The sequence below is a fragment of the Varroa destructor genome, unplaced genomic scaffold (genome assembly GCF_002443255.2).
Source record: "Varroa destructor unplaced genomic scaffold, Vdes_3.0 BEIS01000002.1, whole genome shotgun sequence".
NCBI classification, from domain to species: domain Eukaryota; kingdom Metazoa; phylum Arthropoda; class Arachnida; order Mesostigmata; family Varroidae; genus Varroa; species Varroa destructor.
The window spans coordinates 47,870,520-47,890,086 of NW_019211455.1; the positions used below are offsets into that span (position 1 = coordinate 47,870,520).

At 40.1% G+C, this 19,567-nt stretch overlaps 1 protein-coding gene across 1 annotated transcript in view; it reads left to right on the forward strand.

Annotated features, from left to right (window-relative positions):
• The first annotated feature begins 2,550 nt into the window (after window positions 1–2,550).
• The window catches only part of LOC111245310 (uncharacterized), a 39,897-nt gene continuing 22,880 nt past the window's right edge, over window positions 2,551–19,567 (forward strand). The window contains exons 1-2 of the mRNA XM_086978549.1: window positions 2,551–2,556; window positions 2,742–2,987. Coding sequence (XP_086834675.1) covers window positions 2,551–2,556; window positions 2,742–2,987 — 252 coding nt within the window. The remainder of the gene's footprint in view (window positions 2,557–2,741; window positions 2,988–19,567) is intronic.

Below are 19,567 nucleotides of genomic sequence, written 5' to 3' on the forward strand. Positions count from 1 at the left end.
GTTTTTCAGTTGAAAAGATACTTTATGATCCCTGTATAGTCACAGTTCAGCTTCTCTGTCTGTCTATGGGTCGTCTTTCTTCAGAAAATCCAGCTGAGCAAAATATGTACTATCGGTCTAGGACACCATTTTTCAACTCGGGAGTTGCTTTTCGTTGTTCTCAGGTGGAAGAAAACGCAGTAAGTAATTTTTTGAAAATTGTTTTCCCGACCTGTATCACCTATCTTCAGAGTGATAATTCACGACAAGATCCTTTCGACTATAGGAAGCAGTCGTATCAGGGTTGTCGAGAAGAGAACATGTTCTCGGGCGGTGCTTGACACTCAAAGACAGCCGATGACCTTTCAGAAAGAGAACCAATTAAAAAGGCCTTGCAAAAATGTTTTTCCTACGTGAGTCAGAACGTTGCATCTCTGCCGTGTTTTTCATGTTTTTGACGATAATATTGCCTCCTTTTTTCAATTCAGTGAGCTTTAAAGCTACGTTTCTGTATCGACGAAGACGTAATTAGCAATCTAGCTTTACAGCCGCTTTTTTATGATCTCCAATTATTTACAAGTAATACGATTTGACAATGTCTCAGCCTCATTTTTCGTTTCGTTTCAATTTGTAACGCTAGCGTTATGAAAAACTTATCTAGTTAGCTGTAGGAAAACAAACAGCTCGTTTACATATATAGGCTCTGTTTATTATTAACGATTTACTAGAATCAGCTACGTTTACTATTTGATCTATGTAACACGTAACTATTGTACAAACGAAGGGAATAGTCCATGAATTTAGGCAGTATTGATCGCTGAACAAAATGTCGAAATATTCAAAGTTTATTGTGTACTTGTTGATGATAGAGAATTGTTAATCATATCCTGTCGCTAAATTAACATACAAATAAGCATACGCTTTAGAAAATAACGTATACAACTGTGATCTACAGGGACTACGTAGATCTAAACAATAGATCACCTATATGACATGTCTTGCTGATAACGTCCACGTGCATTTTGTCATCTGCGAAACACGAAGAACGAGCTCGATCGTTGAAAAGAGGCGTATTTCCGTTGAAACGCTCTGTATAGGGTAACTTCTGCGAGACTGCTTCTACGCACTCTCAATCCAACTACGATAAGCTATGCGATGATACGGTACGCTGCCCATTCCTTGTTTCGGAAACCGAGCACGAACTCCTCTCCAATACTCGGCCATATTGAGAGCTGTGCCAGACTCAACAAGAAGTTCTGGCTAACAACGTTTTTGTAGAGAAGGGAAAAACCGAGAATTGTCATCTATTTTTCATTCAACGTTCATGTGTACGTATATAGATTTCATGTTTTTTTCTCTTGCCATAACTCGCATTGCTATAGTTCGTGCTATAATTGTCCAATGTTTTACTGGACTACCTAGTTTTGAAGCTTTTTTAGACCCGTTCTTCGTAGCTATGGGCTATGGGCCGCTATGGAGGCAGTAGCCTTTGCACTGAGCAACGTATCGTATAATGGATAAGGTATAGGTGAAGCAGAGTGTGAAACAAGAGGTCCACTGCTAGATTAATATAGTGCTATCAAAGAATAAGACGTACCGCAGAAATATTTGCATCTACTAACTAGTTCTCACATAATATACTATATATGAAAACTAATAGAAATCCTAAAGCTTCAACTTGAGACGTAGAAACTTTAAGAAGTTTAACTTTAAAATACTTTAGGTATTTTTATAATCGCCATAAGCGATGGTCGGGCATTACGTCGCCAAATACGTTTTTCTTGCCGAAACTAAAACTAAATCAATGCAATTGAGAGGCGGTCCATTATAAATCACGATAGAAACGACCCAATGGAGGGGAAACTGCAAGCGATAGTGTAGTCTATGGAAGAGATGCTTTTACATCCGCGGTCCAGGTGTTTTTTTCCCTATAGTTCGCGGTTCAAATACAAGCTATTGCTTGTGTCGGGCAACCTTCTTCAGCGTTATCTATCCGTTCGTTTCATCATTGTAGCGAAACGATTTGTTATTGCTGCAACGGGGGCATCGGTCTTATTGAAGAGTTGATACACTGACTTGAGACTTTGGACGAGACTAACGAGGTACCCCTCGCGCAGCTCAGCCTAGAGGATTGTAGACATTGTATTGCAAGTAGAAATGCGCACTCCGCATCTAACATTCACCATAAGATGGTAGAACAGCCTTCCCTGTATAAAAGTATGCAGCATGCGCTTCATATATGCACAGGTTCGCCGATATCTCCTCTTCGTACTGTGAAGATGTAGAGGATCGCACTAGGAAACAGACATGGTAGCGCCTATGACGACGCACAATGAAACTGTGCTCAATGCGCTAGTTATTTGAAAAGGGGTTATGAAAGAGGTTTGGAAATGTCTATAGGAATGCCGAATAGCGTCTTACATTTTTTTTTTACAGCGTTTTACTCGAACTTTGCCGAATAGAAAGGTACAGCAGGTCCGTTGAATGCGACAGGGCTTCTATTCGCGACATATGCGCTTGATACAAGAATGGCATATATTGTCTTTTTCTTTTTACTTGCATTCTTAATGTATGAGTGTGAGTGCCCACGGCTTCCATCTACAGATTTCGTTCTGCGTTCTTTTGTCTCCTTTTTCTGCATTATTGATATTTCATTGTGCAGGTGTAGCTCGCTAATGAACTGCGAGCATATCCTTGCAATAGTGCAGGTACGGCAGCAGACAGCCATCGAGGGCAGTAAGCAGAAAGCAAAATGGTTGTAGAAGACTGCCATATGTCAGGGACAGGCGGTATATGCAATCAGAAACAAAGTGCGGTGGAAGAGACAACGAACGGGCGATGAACTTCCTCTTGCTGCTTCTGTGGCTCACGCGACCCACTTCACAAAACTCCTAACCGTGATCGGAACACAACCAAAAGAGAAGGATGTACCAAAAACGAATGATTCTGCTGTTGCAAGATGCGTGACTTCAACACCCGAGTATCAGTTGCACCAGCTGCAGGATGCGGTAAGAAAAATACAGCGAACCACACGAATATAAAGTAGCCGGTGTAGAAAAAGCTGTTCTGGAGGCCATGTTGTGTCCTGAGCCCACGCTGGTACACAAGACCTCATCAGAACGTGTTGTCTAAACGTGATAAAAGCAGAAAAACAACAAGAGTATATAAACTCTTGTCAACAGAAATGTTTTCCATCATTTAATTTAATAGTGAAATATAATTGATTATATAATAGATTAATTGGGTCCAATTTATTATACATGTGTACCAGATATATTTCCCTGGACCGTACAGCCGTACTCGTGCAATATCTCTGCTCGCATAATTACTAAAAACAACTTTGCCGTCTTTCGAAAGGCAGACAATCTTTGTGAGACAATCCTAATTTTTCAATTAGTGTCATGATTACGACTGTCAGAAGAGGTATACAATGAATTATGAGCAGTGCGTCGACGTTATCTTTGCCGAAATGTGTGACCTTGACGACACATTGGCACACTGTAACATGGAAGCACTATCAGATTAGAGCGCCGCCTCAGTTTATTAGCGACTAATTATAATTTATACGAAACTATGACTGGTGATAGAAGGTTAATGGGCTAATAATCATTGTTAACACGAACGGGTTCTTTTTTCAGCGATCTTTACTTCGCTTCGTTAGAATCTAGCAAGTATTTGGCTATAAGACCCCGCCTTTATTGCTATAGCATCGCTAAGAACGCCCCCATCGTTAGGCTGAGCGAGGTTCATCGTATCGATGATAGTCGACAACGTTAAAGCTCGTTCATTATATCGGAAAACTTTTTTTAGCGGAGACAAAAACAGAAACGTGACGCGTTAAGACACACCTGGCTATAGTAGAACCTCCATACGCCTTAGTTATTTTACGAAATGGATACAGAAACAAACTGTACAACGAATGAATAGTTTTGTCGACTGTTTTTCATCTAAGATAGTTTAATTCAATAGGTAATATGGTACTGCTCGATGCTATGCTTTACGTATGCTCAATTCAACAGATCTATATGGGTTCGCCAGAACTAAATGTTTAAAACCCTTTCGGTCTAAAGGAAGACCGGAAAGATTTCGGAAAACTCGCTCTCTTGAACACATCTGAAGAAAATCACCCTGTTTGGATAAATTTCAGTCGCAATTTGTGAAATATACCATTTGCGAGGTTTAAACAGTCCATAATAATTCGAAAATCATAGAACTTTTAGAGACTGTTTAGCCTTAATAATCAGATCTCCCTCACTGTTACATAACTCCTGGGATTTGAAACTATTTTTCTCAAGTTTAAGTAAGATGAAGGTTCTCTTTCAACTTAATATTGTCAAGAATATGTTAAAGGTGTTAATGTTGACATCCAGCAGAATTAAATGGATCCAAATCTAGCTGCATGAAGACAAGAGGCGAAAATAAGATTAATTCAATGTTCCTTTCAAAACATATTTTGAAGTAACTAAAACGCGTGAAGGCTTAACAAGTTACTAGCCTTCGATTGTGTTAAGAAAGAAACACCTCACACCTTTAAACCTTATCTAAGCATATTGCTAAGGGTGTTGAAAAGAGCCTACAGTACTTAAGGGCCTGATACCACTTTATCGCAGCTCATCATTTTGGTGAAGATCGAAAGGCGACTGTTTTTAGTTCTTTAAAGGGAACTCAATATACATGGGACTATTTAGACTCGGATATGGGAGGACAAGAGATTCACAATTACCGCTGGAGTAATGAGGTTCGTTAAAGGCACTGCCAGCTTCTTCGTGAAAACCATTCCATGAAAAGAAAAGGTTCTGCTAGCAGCCTATGTCATATTTATGTCGATACTGGAATACGATGGTATAAAATGTTCGCGTTGGAACAGTGCGCTTACATATATTAAACACCCCAGTCGATGGCTGACACCTGGCGCGTTTACTTAATTAACTTCACTTTCTAACATGCTCAGTTAATGAACCCTCTGACGGACATTAAAATGGTCCATATTTTCGAAGGCATGTGGTGCTTACTTAGACGTGTCCTCCTGGCGCGCTATCTTCATATAGCAGGGCGATAAGTGTTATCTTAAATTTTATCCGATAAATAAAGCTGTTGCTAGATATATTCGAAGGAAGCAAGTGCATCGTCAGCAGTCGCGAATTACTTCTACGAGGTTTAGAGTAGTATCGAAGAAACCATCGCACGACGTGCTCTCCCCTGTACGCTCACTGTCGTACGTACTTGTATTTAGCAATGCGCTAGTAGACGATTTGATTTGTTGATGAGATAATTTCGCCTCTACTTGTCCGAGCGACGAAAGGCCGATCTATGCCTATACACAACATATTCATAGATATTCGAGTGAGAGATAATTATAGAAAATCAATGATCCTCATTAACAAATTTTCACCGTACGATGAATTCTTATCGAATATTTGATTTTTTACGTCGGCAAAAATAATTTAACAATCGACAAAGTATGCTCCGACCTTGCCGTGTAACTTCATAGATAATCGTTTCTATGCTAGAACAGGATTTGTCTTGTATATCATTTGCGCGTTCATAATTACCGCAGAGGCGGGTGGGGGGGGGGGGGGGGGCTCCTCTTAAAAATTGTCTGAGGCGAGCAAGGCTAATCAACGGCCCTCGGTTACTGCAGCACTTAATGGCGTCCTTGTTTTTGAAGAGGACAATGCACCGCTGCATACTTTCTATTAGAACAAGAATTACAGCTGAATTTATGTATCTAAGTACACTTGCCAGACACGCACATACAAATCATAATTAGGATCTGTAGTGTCACGGGATAACCTCAGTATGTCCCTAATTATCAAATAGTACGGAAGGCCAAGAGCAGTCACTGGGTGACGGCCAAGTAGTCAACGGGACAACGCACTTCAGCGGTAGACAAACGTAGACCGAATGGCAAGAAGTGAATAGGACTGAGTCAAATAAGATGATGCATATGGTCGTCCGGAAACAGGACGGGATCCTACCGTATACGAAGGTTAGTAAAGCGACGAAAATGAACGCCAATGAATGTTTTACAGGCGGGACTCTGTCGGAGAAATTTGGACAGTTTAAAGATAGGTGCGGCAAATAGTAAATCTTCTAGGCAAAGAGTTTTCGGAGCGGCCGCATTGGCAAAAATGACGCGTTTTCGAAAAGAAAACTATGTCGTGGGACCACTGACCAAAGTGGAAGACAGAGCACAGTCGATGTTGGGACGAATTTCGAAACCACGTATATGTGACGTATAGAGCAGAGGGAAAAACTAGGTCAAAAGCGTTAGCGGCCGTGTTCGATGGTGGCTAAAAACGGTCGACGGATGAATAAGGACGAGTGGATAGAATAAGAGTAACGTTGACATGTGAAAGGCATAACGCAGTGGGTATTAGAACTGACCAGCAACACATGCTCTCATAAGGAGAACGTAATAAGAAGCACAGACACAAGATAGATTAAAGCGACTAACTGGTGGAACTGTTACGGCATAGATCTTTTCCGAGGTCGCCGGCAGGACTACAGGATCACGTGTTGTCAATACATGCACGTGTTGTTGTGACAGTTTTCGGCGTTGTTTTTCCTTAACATATTGAAGCTGCACAGCCTGAGACGGGCGTGATTCGTGACTGAGGTAGAATCTTCCGGGCAAATTTGGGGTATCAGGAGAATTGTGTTCAATCTGAAAAACTGTGAACGACCACAAATCTAGCCAGTTGATATAGTCGAAAACGAGAATGTAATCGATGATGCCCCTAACAGAGTGCTGCACTCTAGAAGACATGAATAGCATAGCCCGGCCCCTCGTAGAAGAAATCGGCTCATCACGGAGCTTTTAGCGTTGAAAGGTGTAGAATATAAGACCTTGTTAATCCGTTGATCTCAAGGAAACTCCATCAGGCAGGTCGTTTGCGGATAGTCCCCCAGGGAGCAAAATGGTATCTAGCTAGAAAAAAAAAAAAACATTCATAAATGATGTTTTAAATTACATTGGTGGAACTTCAATAGGACTCCATAACATTAGCCTGGGCTTCTCTATTTCATTTCAACAATTTTAAGTTTTTTCTGGTGAAATACAAAGTTTCATTACCTGTTATGTTAGAACGGTCTTAGCCATAATGGTCACCAACCAAGTAGTAAATAACATTTAACAGCTATAATCTTTTATCTACTAACTTCTATGGGTTTCAGAAAGATAGTTCGACCAATGAAACATTTCTTCTTCCGACGAAGTGAAAAGAGAGGAAATATATAGCTAATACTACTGTGTATTTACACCGTATTTAGTTTGAACGAAGCTGTATATAACAGTGGATCACACAGCAGAGGAAAGCGAAAATCACCGTGTGTTCATATGTACACACAGGATTTTCTGCGTCATGTAGTTGTCGATGACTTGAATAGACGGGTGGAGAGGTAGTCTTCATGCAGAAGAGAGATTTTCTTCACAGTGAAATATGACAGATGAGCGATAGGATGCTACGACAATAGGGTCAATGTGCAGTCGAGGTAGTGCTCGGATTGCGCCGCACATCGTTGTCGTCTGACAACTGCACACGAGAGGATACCGAAATAAACTGTTCCATCACCTAGGGCCATACGTATCGCGACGAAAACAAGCGTAATTTTGAAATACAACAGATGAAACTAGTTAAGACCGCATCAAGCCAGAGTCGTGTTGGCATGGGCGCATTTGAAGACCTTGCGGACCAGGCGTCTGCTGATAAATCCAAACGCAAAATATCGCCTTGGGATAGATACGCTTGCAAAAGTCATCGAGATCATCTTCTGTGACGTTTGTGAACATGCCATTACTGTTATCCATATGGTATTTTACGCCTACGCTATAAATAGGATTCTGTTAAATATATGAAAAAAGCTATTGAGCAAATATGAGGGACAGTCTGTGAAGCGTAGCGTTATACGTCGTGTGGAAGTAGCTGTTTGTTGATGGGGTACAATGATATTGGCAGTGGGAACAAGTGTAAGATGCATTCGAGGTCGGATTAAGAATGGAGTAGTAAAACAGGCTGACCTCGGTGTAGTCTAAGGGTTTGGCCTGTTGCTCCGGGGCCCCGTTGAAGGGAAGTTTTGGTCGAAAACTTACCACCAACTATTTTTTGCAATACACGCACATACAACGTGCATGCAATTGAAGCTTTTATTTGAGTAGAAGTATTTATTGGCAAAATATGAGTTTGGGAAGTGCATCTTCTTACGGTGGCCGATGGCGTTGTCTCACTAACGTAACAACGGCGACACGCTCTGGCCAATGTCAAAATCTTTCCAAAAAAAAGACTCACTTTCTTTAAATCCACTCGCTATTCTGACATCGGGAGTTCTCCTATGTTGATTGTTCTCCGTTTAGTTATCGGATCACTATAATTCAAACGTTTGAGAGGTCTATAGTTAGTAGCGACGCTGCCACTTTCGCCTTGGTTTTGCAGCATGAGCTGTTGCCCATCACGGTTACGGGTTTCTACAAACGTTAGAATAAAAGCTAACTCATTCTAGGAAGGGCAGTTTAAGTCCTCGCTAAGCTGAGTGTCACTGCACAAAATATTCTATAACAAACTCATTATATCGGTGCAATATCGTCACAATTATCAACCACAGCAAAAATATTTAATTATTTTAAATACCTAGCTACCCAGTTTGTATTGTCCGATCCATCAATAAAGATGCAGCGAGTGACTGAAATGACGGGATGTGAATATATATATATATAAGTAATGTATATCTAAGCTATGAGTGAAGAACGGATCGGTCGGCCAAAATATAGAAACAAAATAGGAAGGGTTCAAATAGATCTGGGTCAGCTGCAGTTGGACCCCGACTTATATAAATCATGATTTGTCAAAGAACAGGCCAATTAAGCGGACTAAGCTATCGGCAATCAATGAATGTAGAGTGAAAGGCATATCTATAAGTAAAGCTAATAGCAATCGTACGCATAAGGCTAGTGATGGCGGAACAACTACCAGAAACGGGTGAAACTTGCGATAAGTGCATGAATTTACAAATTCGAATACTAAACAGAAAATTAGTCTTGTCCATAGGATCATATTTTTAAAAACTAATTTTAGATCTCAATGAAATCATTTGTTAGGTAGGATTTTGTGGCTATTCGACGGCAGTCGCCACACAGGTAACCGCGGGATCGGTTAGAGCCCTAACCGAGCTTGCCATGAACTAAAATGAACGTCTTTTTATTGTCCTGTGAAACTCTCCTTCGGTTTGTATCTAAGGCTTACTGAAAGCAGAAATAGGGCTGTAGCAAAGTCATGCGTTCTAGCCTTGTTTCCTACGAGACCTCCGACGAAACTGCAATTTCGTTAGTGCAAAAAATTGTTAGAAACAAGACAATGTTAGTAAGATGAATCGTTGTCCTACGTTGTTAGCCTGGACAGCCTTTTAAGGAGAGTCCAGCTTTGAAGGGCAGCCTTCGAAAAGTAAAGCCTTTCTGCAGTGAGTGCCTTGTATCGTTGCGGTGAGTGTATCGTTAACATATAGTGTTATTTTTAGACCCGATCGTACCAGCAGTCTTCACCTATGCAAGCTTCAAACTTCAGCGGCTTTATTATTTCTAGTGCGTTATACCTCTGTCGAAAGTATCTCGGACGAAAAAAAAACGCAAACGATTTATCGGTCTAGGAGAGATAGATTGCTGATAATACGTTGTATAGTTTGAGTAATCCTTAATAAAAGCTTGAATATGGAGAAATCTTAGCACTCTAAGGAGGGATTTCCTTTTGGCTTCCATAATAACTAACTGTGACTGTTGATATGAGTTTTCATTATTGGACTACACTGTGTTATTGAAATTTACCACCAGCTGCAGGGAATACTAATGGCCTCATTAAATGCTGCGTCGTTGTTCATATTGGAAAGAATATGAAGTGGTCAACGTCATCTGGATGTATTGAAACATGTTTAGATATATGCTTTATTTTTGGCTTTTATTTATGGGCCGACAGCCCAGAAAAATGCCAATGCTTGTTTTTTTGCTAGGTCGTTTTTATAGAGGTCACGAATTCCCCAACAAGATCCTGCATTTGGATGGCATAACCTTCAACGTTTATTACGTCTGCGTCAAATAAGCTTTGATTTAACTTCGTTTCGTATTCTATTTGGAGCTTACCATCAGGAAAGTCTGTAGGTTCAAATAATTTAGCCTAATAGTCCTATAAATGTTTGCAATTGATATTTTTTTAGGCACTGGATGAAAGGAAGTTAAAAAAGGAACCTCAAAGAAGAAAACAATGAGCTTTGTTTTCAACTAATTCGGCGCATTTATGCTAACCTTGAACACATTTAGTAAGAGGAAACATGTTGGCATTCTGCCGGATCTTTCGTATCAAAAGAACTTCATAAAAGTTAGCCCCAAGTATGTGCATACATCTAGAGGAATCTCATTGCGTGTGTTAAGGGTGTCCCGCTAAGTTAGAAAGATCAGCGTGGACCCGTTACTAGAAATATCGTGGATGCAAGCAATAGGACTTTGCTATAAGACTCATATGTATAGACGACAAATTTACTGTGGAGTGTTTATAAAATTTCAACATTTATTATTTCAAAGAAATTAATGGGTAGTGTTTTTTTCATACGTATATGGGATTCGAATGTGTCTATTGAAAATTCACTATACCAAACAGCTATCCCATATTAATAACGTGATTCTCAAGGTGTTCTTGATGCAAGCCAGATCTGAGTATGTATGCTTATGTGGCTTCCTAGTACCACCCGATTGATTACGTGATCCGGTCAGCGCATTTTTTTTTTACCAAAGAGACGTTACTTTATAGCAGTGTATCAGGATAAAGTTGCAAAGCATGTTTTTTTTTATAGTGGGAGATTTCTTAGGACACCACTGCCAGCGTGCTCAAACCTTAATGTGATGTTGATACTCGATTAGGTACACAGTTGAGTAAATAATCGGTGAAACGACCCTTTGGATCAGCCATGCGAGGTTATTGTTAGTTATATTCAACCCTGCCGCGTGGTCTGCCGTATAGACGAGTCGTATCTTGAACAACCATATCATATAGCTTCATCATTTTTAAATAAAGGAGCATTTATATTGTTAAAAGTACATAAAATAGGAGGTATATGAAATTGATTTTTTTTTCTCGTTAAAGCATTTGGACGCAGATCAAATTGACGTCGATTGTAATCGCAGATACGGAATATCGAAGGTTGCGTAACCTTAAAGTTTTGACATCCAGAAGTAATTCCCAGAGAGTCCAAAATTAGCACACCGTTAAAAATTCCGTAAACCGTAAAAATCTACGCTTTGTCGAGGACAACAGCGTGATAAAATATCGTTGGCCAGCTACAGAAAGTCAATTAGCGAAAAAAGGAATACAATGTAACTGAACTACATCGGAGGCCCACCATGAGAACGGCCGTCTGAGTGGATCCGTACTGGCGGCCTTTTATTAATTAATAGGACCTTTTTCTCTTCAGGCAAAAAACAGGACCACGTAATGGATATTTCGCTGCATAATAATATTCCAATGTTATCTTGCTGTAGGTGGAGTGGTTAGCTACAATACGACTTTGTTCTATTATAACTTAGGTTAGGTTAGGTATTTAATGCTCATAACAACATTTCACATTAGTATGCCTATGGATGTTGGCGCATGTTAACGGTGCTATATATATATATATATATATATATATATATATATATATATATATATATATATAAAACCCACAATACTTTCATTTAGATATTAAAGCGTAAAGTCCTATTGACCAGGATAGTTAAATAAACACCTTTTAATTTGCCAATTTCTATGCTCGAAGATAACCTATACATATCATGGTGCCTTTGCTTTCATATTAGCATCTGCTAATAATTGCCAAATGGCAAAGAAATAACTAAATTCAACTCCGCCATCGTGGCCTTGGTAAGGTTCTTATAAAATTTGCTTTTTGAAAAAAAAGAAGAAAAAAAAAGAAAAGTTGCTATTTACTAACTGTCGTTTAATACCTCTATTTGTCCTTTTTTCATCTACGCATTTTTGACGGACTAGAATGGTAATCGAAACGAAATGTCATTGAAAAGCAGAACTATTCTCTTCATCTGAAGCTCATTCTTTCTCTATACGAGCAGCAGGAATGAACTATAAGGATGCTTAATTGTGCTTTCGTTATTTAGGCGTAGAGAGACTTTTCTCTAACAAGATAAAACTTAATCTCTAATGTGTAGTAAAACAAACTCTTAGGGTTCATCGACATGAGTATATATATTTTTGAAACATCCCACATACACATTTATATACACTAAGCAGAAGCGTTTGTCATAGCCTGCGAGCAAACAACTCGGTAGTTGAACTGTTGCTTCCTCAAGTACAGAAACTCGTCATTATCTAGTAAGTGAGCTTGAACCGTTCGTATTTCAAAGCGCCAATGTTCATCCAAAGTACGCGGCATGCTGGATCTCTTCCAATATCTCATATTGCCCCACCAGCAGCAGCTGGCTGGCAGGTCGCCATTCGACATTTTTGCCCTCAGGCGGCTGAAGTAGCAGCGGAATATCTGGTGGTTCCACTAGCCTAGCCTAGCCTAGCCTAGCCTAGCTTATGTAGTCGTCTATGTCTATATCATGTAAGAGTAGGAGCGGAGACATCTGGATTCAAATTACTTTAGTTTTCCGCTCGTACTTGCAGCCGTCGCCGCTAGAAGGAGCGTCTGCAGGAGACGAAAAGGCGATAGGGATTTCCATCTTCGATCCAGGAAAAAAGCGCAGGCATCGTCAGCGCCGTTAGATGGTCGATTATATCCAATAATTTGTTTCGGTACTATAGATTAGTTTGTTGTGTCAACATTAGCTGAACTACAAGACCTTTATCCTGTAAGATCATTGAGAAGGATTTGCGGAACTCCTGCGATCGGCCTAGCAGGATAACGATCTAATAGCGAAACGCGATTTTGTATTCTACTGCATTCAGTCACAGTGATAATAATTTTAAAATATAGAAATGTCTTTAATAATAATTTATTCCTGAACAAAATAGTCGTTTAGTTTATAGTGTATATAATGTTTACACTGCACGACAGCTAGCCCTTAGCTCGGTTCTGCTCATGAGTTTGCAATATGTGATAAAATATTCCATAAAAGCAATGCCTTTTAGTATGAAATCATAATCAAAGATGCTAGGACCGCAGATGCTAACCTGCCTACTGCGGAGAAAACTAACTTAATCAAGCAGAGCTTTGGTTATGTCTGGTCTATGATGGACCCGTAAATACGTTCGTGGTTTCAAATTAGCGGCTGACAATTCGGTACACCAAGCCAAAGTTACATGCGTAACTTGCCCTTATGCATGCATGAAGTACAAAATGGGCATTTGCTATTTTCGCATATACGTACATTTTATTCGACTGCTGTCTCGCTCGTAAAAGCCTTCAAGATCAGCTGGAAGTAGATTAGATCACGTTTACCTAAACGTCTTCGGGGGAGTTCACTTATCTGGACTAATGAATCTGGCGCTCTGATCAGAGGCGGAATCAGCTAAGATCAGAAGCCACCGCTACATAAATATAACATATTTCACAGTGACCGTGTGAACGCCAGGGTCATACTAATTAGAGGGTCTTTGGAAAGTGCTATGTGACAACATCTAAAATCATCATTAGTTGTATGGCGTATGGCAATGCGAATCTGTCACTTGGTATGAAGCTGTTCAAGCTGGTATAGATGATTACTATCAATTGGTTTATGTATAGTACTGAACTAATTATATGGCTCAGACAATGGAAAAAGTACAGAAAACCAAAGGAACACTGAAAACAGTTTATTACTTACCGGCTCTTGGCGGGTTTCTCGAGCGGTCGCGCATCGAATAAATGAAAATCGCCTTGTGACGTTACGTTTTGGGACCTCATGGTGAGCTGACGCATGTGGGGATATTCGAACAACATTTTTCTGTAGAAAAAAACAGTGAGACCCCTTGACCCCTTGCAAACATTTATGAAGAAGAAAAAAGAAGGCCGATTTCTAACCGAAACAACACCTGCTGCTTAATTCCAGCTATACTGAAATGGATTGCTAAATTGCATTTAAAGGGATCCCTGGCAGCGAAGGTATATTTCTTTACAACTATTTCGGACCAGATTCGAAAACGTACCGTCAACTTTTCCAAACTTCCAACTTTTTTGTTTTAAAGTGAAGGCTTTCTTTTCGATCGACATGCCACGGGGGGGGGGGGGGCTGCAGTAAACTGATAATCAAAATAAACTCGCTACAATTGCAAACCTATTCGTTTGCATAAGGACAGCTTATTTAATCTTAATTGCGTATTCAACTGCCATTTTAGACGTTTTACATTGAGCCTTCCGTCCTCGGAAACCTCGTAAATTCTGTACTGAAAATCTTGTTACTGCTTGTTCGAGGACGAGTGGCTTCAGAGGTAAACTTTCGCCAATAGTATGCTAACGTGTCGATTTCTCCGTGCTAACGCTCGCCTTTGATAGCGCTTCGAAATTGTTATCAGGCTGCAATTCGTGGTTGGTCCTGTATTTCACCGCTAACAGCTAAAAGCGACCTCTTTCCCTGATCATGGAGCATGTTCATTTTTAACTAAATTGTTCAGCGACTCCCTACACTGAAGAATCTGTCCCCCTTGTTTCTGTCTGTCGGCTTCTAAGGGCCCAGGCTAGCATATTGTCGAGTCTGAATCATCTGCCACATTAGTTCGATAAATGCTGAGGGATTTTTACATTGTAAAACTTAGCTTGGCGGAAATAGAACCTTGCTCACGACGGTTTGGTTAACGTCGCATTTTGACTTCATGCGCCATAAACATAATGGTTTTGGTCTAAAGCATCGTTTCTATGACATATGCATACGTAATATGTGACAGAAGTCCCATACTGGTATCACGATACATATGCACAGATAGGACTGTGTGCAATTCATCACCGGTAAATAAGTTCCAAGGATTGTATATACGGGTCAAGATCGAAATATTTAATCTGCATATCGTGAAAACATAAGATATAAGGTAGACTTCATGGTGGTCCCTGAAAGACTGCTTACAAAGGGGTATCAAAGCCTGCGGCAGGAAAAGCAGCTAACAGGAAAGCGTTGATTTGACGGCGAGTACCGTGATGACTGTGGCGATAATAACATATGTTGTTGGTGCGCTATTTCTTTGAAGGAAAGGGGGGCAAAATGGAAAAACGCAAGAAGCAAGAGAACAACTACTTGAGCCTCCCTAAAGCTGTTCGTAATAGAAATAATATAACGTTGCATAGCGTTGCATGCGTAGAAAAATCACATTTGTTTCGCACTGATTACTACCAGGAGTTTGATGTAACTGACGAAGTAAAATGCGAAATATTTGGCCAAGACATATCTTGTTTCGTCCTGAAGGCCAGTCCTCCAGAACAGTACCTAGCGGTTGCACCAGATGTCATATTCAAAACATTTGCTTTATCCTTACACCTTTGATAAATATATATCGCTAGCTAATGTTCCTAGAGACGCCATACCTCATCGAAAAGCCGTACTTCGGAAAAAAGCTTTTGACCATCGCGTGTGAGTCTTAAACGAGTGTAGTTCTGCAAATCTTGTACAGCGTCCGATATTCCATGAGCTCGTAGTGTAAATGCGTATCGATAAACGCTCATCTCTCCCCCACGCTTGCTTGTGGTTGCCCTAAAGGGTTCAGCTTCAGTGCAAGCCATCATCTGCTCACACCCTTCTATATCGCTGCCTATCTGTTCCGACGCAACATAACAGAAGAATGAGTGCAGGTCCGCGCGCAAATTTCGGTGACACGCATTGACACCGGAGCCTCGAACCATCTGCACACGTTCGAAGGAATTGCAAGACACTTTTCTGCCTTTTTTTCGAGTGATTCTGTATGTTCAGCCACCTCATTTGAATTTATATTGGACACTAGTGTGAAGAATAGCGAGGTTTTTGTCGTTTTCCCCCCTTTACTTTTCATTCGAGTCCCCTGTCATACAACAGTGAACACAGAAACGGTGACAGCAGGGATAGCAATGACCCAGCGTCAGTTAACTGAGCTCCTAGAGCCGATTGTTTACGTTCTGTCGTGAAATTACGCCCTTTGTTGGGGTAATGTAATCATTCTGCAATAATGAAAATTATGAAGCCGCAGTGGTGATAATGAACATGTGTACTACGCTTTTTTCGTGTATGTTTTTTTTTGCACTTTCGTTTTTTCAATTTTCAATAGAAAATTAATAAATCATTTAATACACAACCTTTACGTGACCTAAAGGCATCGCATACCTTGAGCCAGAAAGACAATTCCTCTGCAGAACATATTCCACTGCCATCTAGACCTTGTTATTACTTATGTATCTTTACAATGTGATCGCTTTGGTACGCTAGAACGACTAACTTTTCTAAGCAGATAGTAGACGTTACATAAATCGAACACTACACATGGTGTCCAAAATAAATTGAGATAAAATTAATATCCTTTTGCGTCGACACGACATCAGATATTTAAATTAGAAAGAGACAGTTTTAATGGACATATTTTTTCTCAATGGAACTGCCATCAGCTTCAGTGATGGTTATCATTCAAGGTCTAAAGCGTATTTGTAAAAATTTTCTGAATGTATCAGTGTATAAATTTATATTGTTTCCATGAACGATATTGACACGCTTACACTCATTGGAGCCTAGCTCAAACAGGCCACGCGTAAAAAAAGATTAGTAAATTTCCATTGGAAATACGTTGAAAACCCCAAAGAAACAAGAGGCAAAAAACCAAGAAGGATTAAATTGTCTGAACAAGCTCAAGAAGCTAAGACAAGCTAACCGTCGAAGCTTACATAGACGACTCCGACATCTGATTGAACACTTTCCGATATCTGATCGAAACGCTTTTTTCACGAGTTTTGGCGTATTCAGGGCAATCCCTACCATGAATCGTCCGTACTTACGTAAAGATTTTCTCAGATTTCTCGAAAGCGCCACAGTTATCATCTAACTGCAATCAAGGTTCATAATATATACACCATTGCAAAAAGGTGACCAATCCAACTACATTACGTCTTTGAGAAAGTCACGACGTTATTGATAGTACTATCGCTGAGCGATACAGCGGTCGTAATTTTTATTTCAAAGCTTTTCTATTACGTAGATGGCTAGTGTATTGTATACCATCAAAAATAATATCAGGTAATAATAATACACGGCCTCTAAATGCTATAAAATAGTCTAAAGGGCCAAAAAAAACAACGTAAAAATGTTCACTTTTTATGGATAATATGGTAGAATAATGTGTCCAGCACTCAATATTTAGTGTTTGATTTTGAATCTACGGGCACCGTAGGTATTATTTCAACATCTTAATTTTTCTCCCATAGCGAAACCGCAACCGCAATCAACTGTCACAAGGGATAACCTAGGTTCCAAAAGAGTTAGTACCAGATGTGATCTAAATAGGCTTTTCGCTCGGGCAGATTTGTACAATAGCAATGCCGTTGTATATATCCAACGTTAGTTCCTTGCGTTAAATTTTTCATTCGTTCCTACCTGGTTTTCATCATGCTTTTTCATTCTAATACTCAGTAACTGGGAATTGTTCGCCATCGGTTATATTGGCTGGAAGGCGAAGCTTTGGCTAGATTGTTCCTTTATGTACCTTCCCACGTCGCCGCTGAATCCTACATAGTATCCAAAAGATGGTTGGTAAGTAAAGAAAACCCATAAATAGATGTCAGCAGTAGCGGGAATTCGGTCCGTGTGAACATGGATCCCGCTTGAATTGCGATGTCGAAACACGACAAACGTTTTTCTATTATCGAACAACTTTTTGTGTAGCTACGGTGGGTGCCTGTCGGTCAATTGTAGGGGAAGTAGTTTGAGAGACTCGCAGTTACCGCAAGCCAAATAGGACCAGATCTATATATATATATTTATATATAAATATGTTTCAGAAATATATTTGCATATGAATATATTTCTGCTTTTCCCTGTTACCTTTTTGTCGTTGATATATCCCATTAGGCGTCTACGCCTATTGAGTATTAAAATTATGCGTAACTACTCCGCCTCTATATAATCTATACGCATTACAGTTAGCTTGCTAGTAAATAACTATTTCAAGTTCAAGCTTTTCTGTAGACGCCTGACCTTCCAAAAAATTGAAACTACTCTTTTCTCATCGATAAATATCTTTCGGAACTTCTGCATTGGTAAGTTTTTCCCGTCAGATATTCTAGTTAATGCTAGTACGGAGCGTGCGACTTCTGTTATTTCGACTATGGTCGAAATGGGGAAAATTCAACTTTTAATGGCAAACACTGACCAGACTCTTGTTACCATTAACTCAAATTAAAAAAAAAAAAAGTATTGGGGTGTGCATTTTAGATAAGATCTTTCAAAGCAGTGACACAAGGCTGCATGTTTTTACGCTGGGTTGCCTACTGCATTCAAGACAAGAATGTCAATATCGCTAGGTAAAGCCATGAAGATTTATATTGTGAACTGTTTGTTTGAGGTGGAACCTCCACACGTATGGAAAGCCAAACGGCCAGAGGAAGGTTGCGAAGAAAATGTTCATGACGATTGTAAAAAGTAGAAAAACGCCAGGCCCTTTGTGTTCGAGGAATGGTTGGTCAGCTAGCCACATCTGGTAACAGAAAGCATAGGTAAATAGCTAGATTTTGAATTACCAACCTAGAACTGCGATAGACGAGCTTGGGTACTTTTAAACAAGCAAAAATATTTTCTCACCATGGTTCTTATTTGCCAAACACGGCAACAGCAAACTTGCACGCATGTAATCTTGCTTTGAGTGTAGTACTAGTATAAGAAGAAGTTATAATATTACTATACATTTACGAGATAACAGAAACCTAACTCCCTTGTGTCATTAAAAACACAAGTTCGCAATTAATACTGTTTAATACTTATACGACGATGATGCTAATGCTGACCGGGGATTGAAGCCAGTGTCGTCTAAATTGTAAACTTCAACGTCTGTCCTTTAAGCACAGACCCGTTGAGCACAATGCGGCATCGTGTTAGTCAAGTCGAAGATGGTTCTTGTTACCCACAGTTGTAATTGCACTTTTCTCCTCCTTTAATATTTGTAGCAGACGCCTCATTCATTCGATAACTCTTATCCGGCAGAACCTCTATTTCCTGAAGCCCAAATTGGTTTCCGCCATCCCGCATCCCTTTCCCAATCCAGTCCTATAAAAAGGAATCAACCTGAAGCAACGGGGGCAGATGTGCGCTCAGCTAGTGCTCCGAGATGACATTGGAGCGATGCGACGAGCATCGCTTTCTTGCAGTGAGTGACACCACACACCGCCTTATCCAAGATCTGGCTGATTCGTCGTCGATTCGGCCCTTGGCGTACAGTAGAAAAAAGACAGCCATCTTAACATTGTCTTATCGCAACGGTGACGTGGTGGCATACTCACAGTAACAAGCAAAAGCAACGAACGTCGACCTTCTTCTGCCATTGTCTACACAGGCTGTATGGTGACAGGGCGCTAGCCGAGGTATAATCTATGGGAGGAAAACGCCGAGTGAATGAGAGTGTGTTTAGGAGCAAAACATATTCCTAGAATGACAACTTACTACTTATTTGCTGTAACA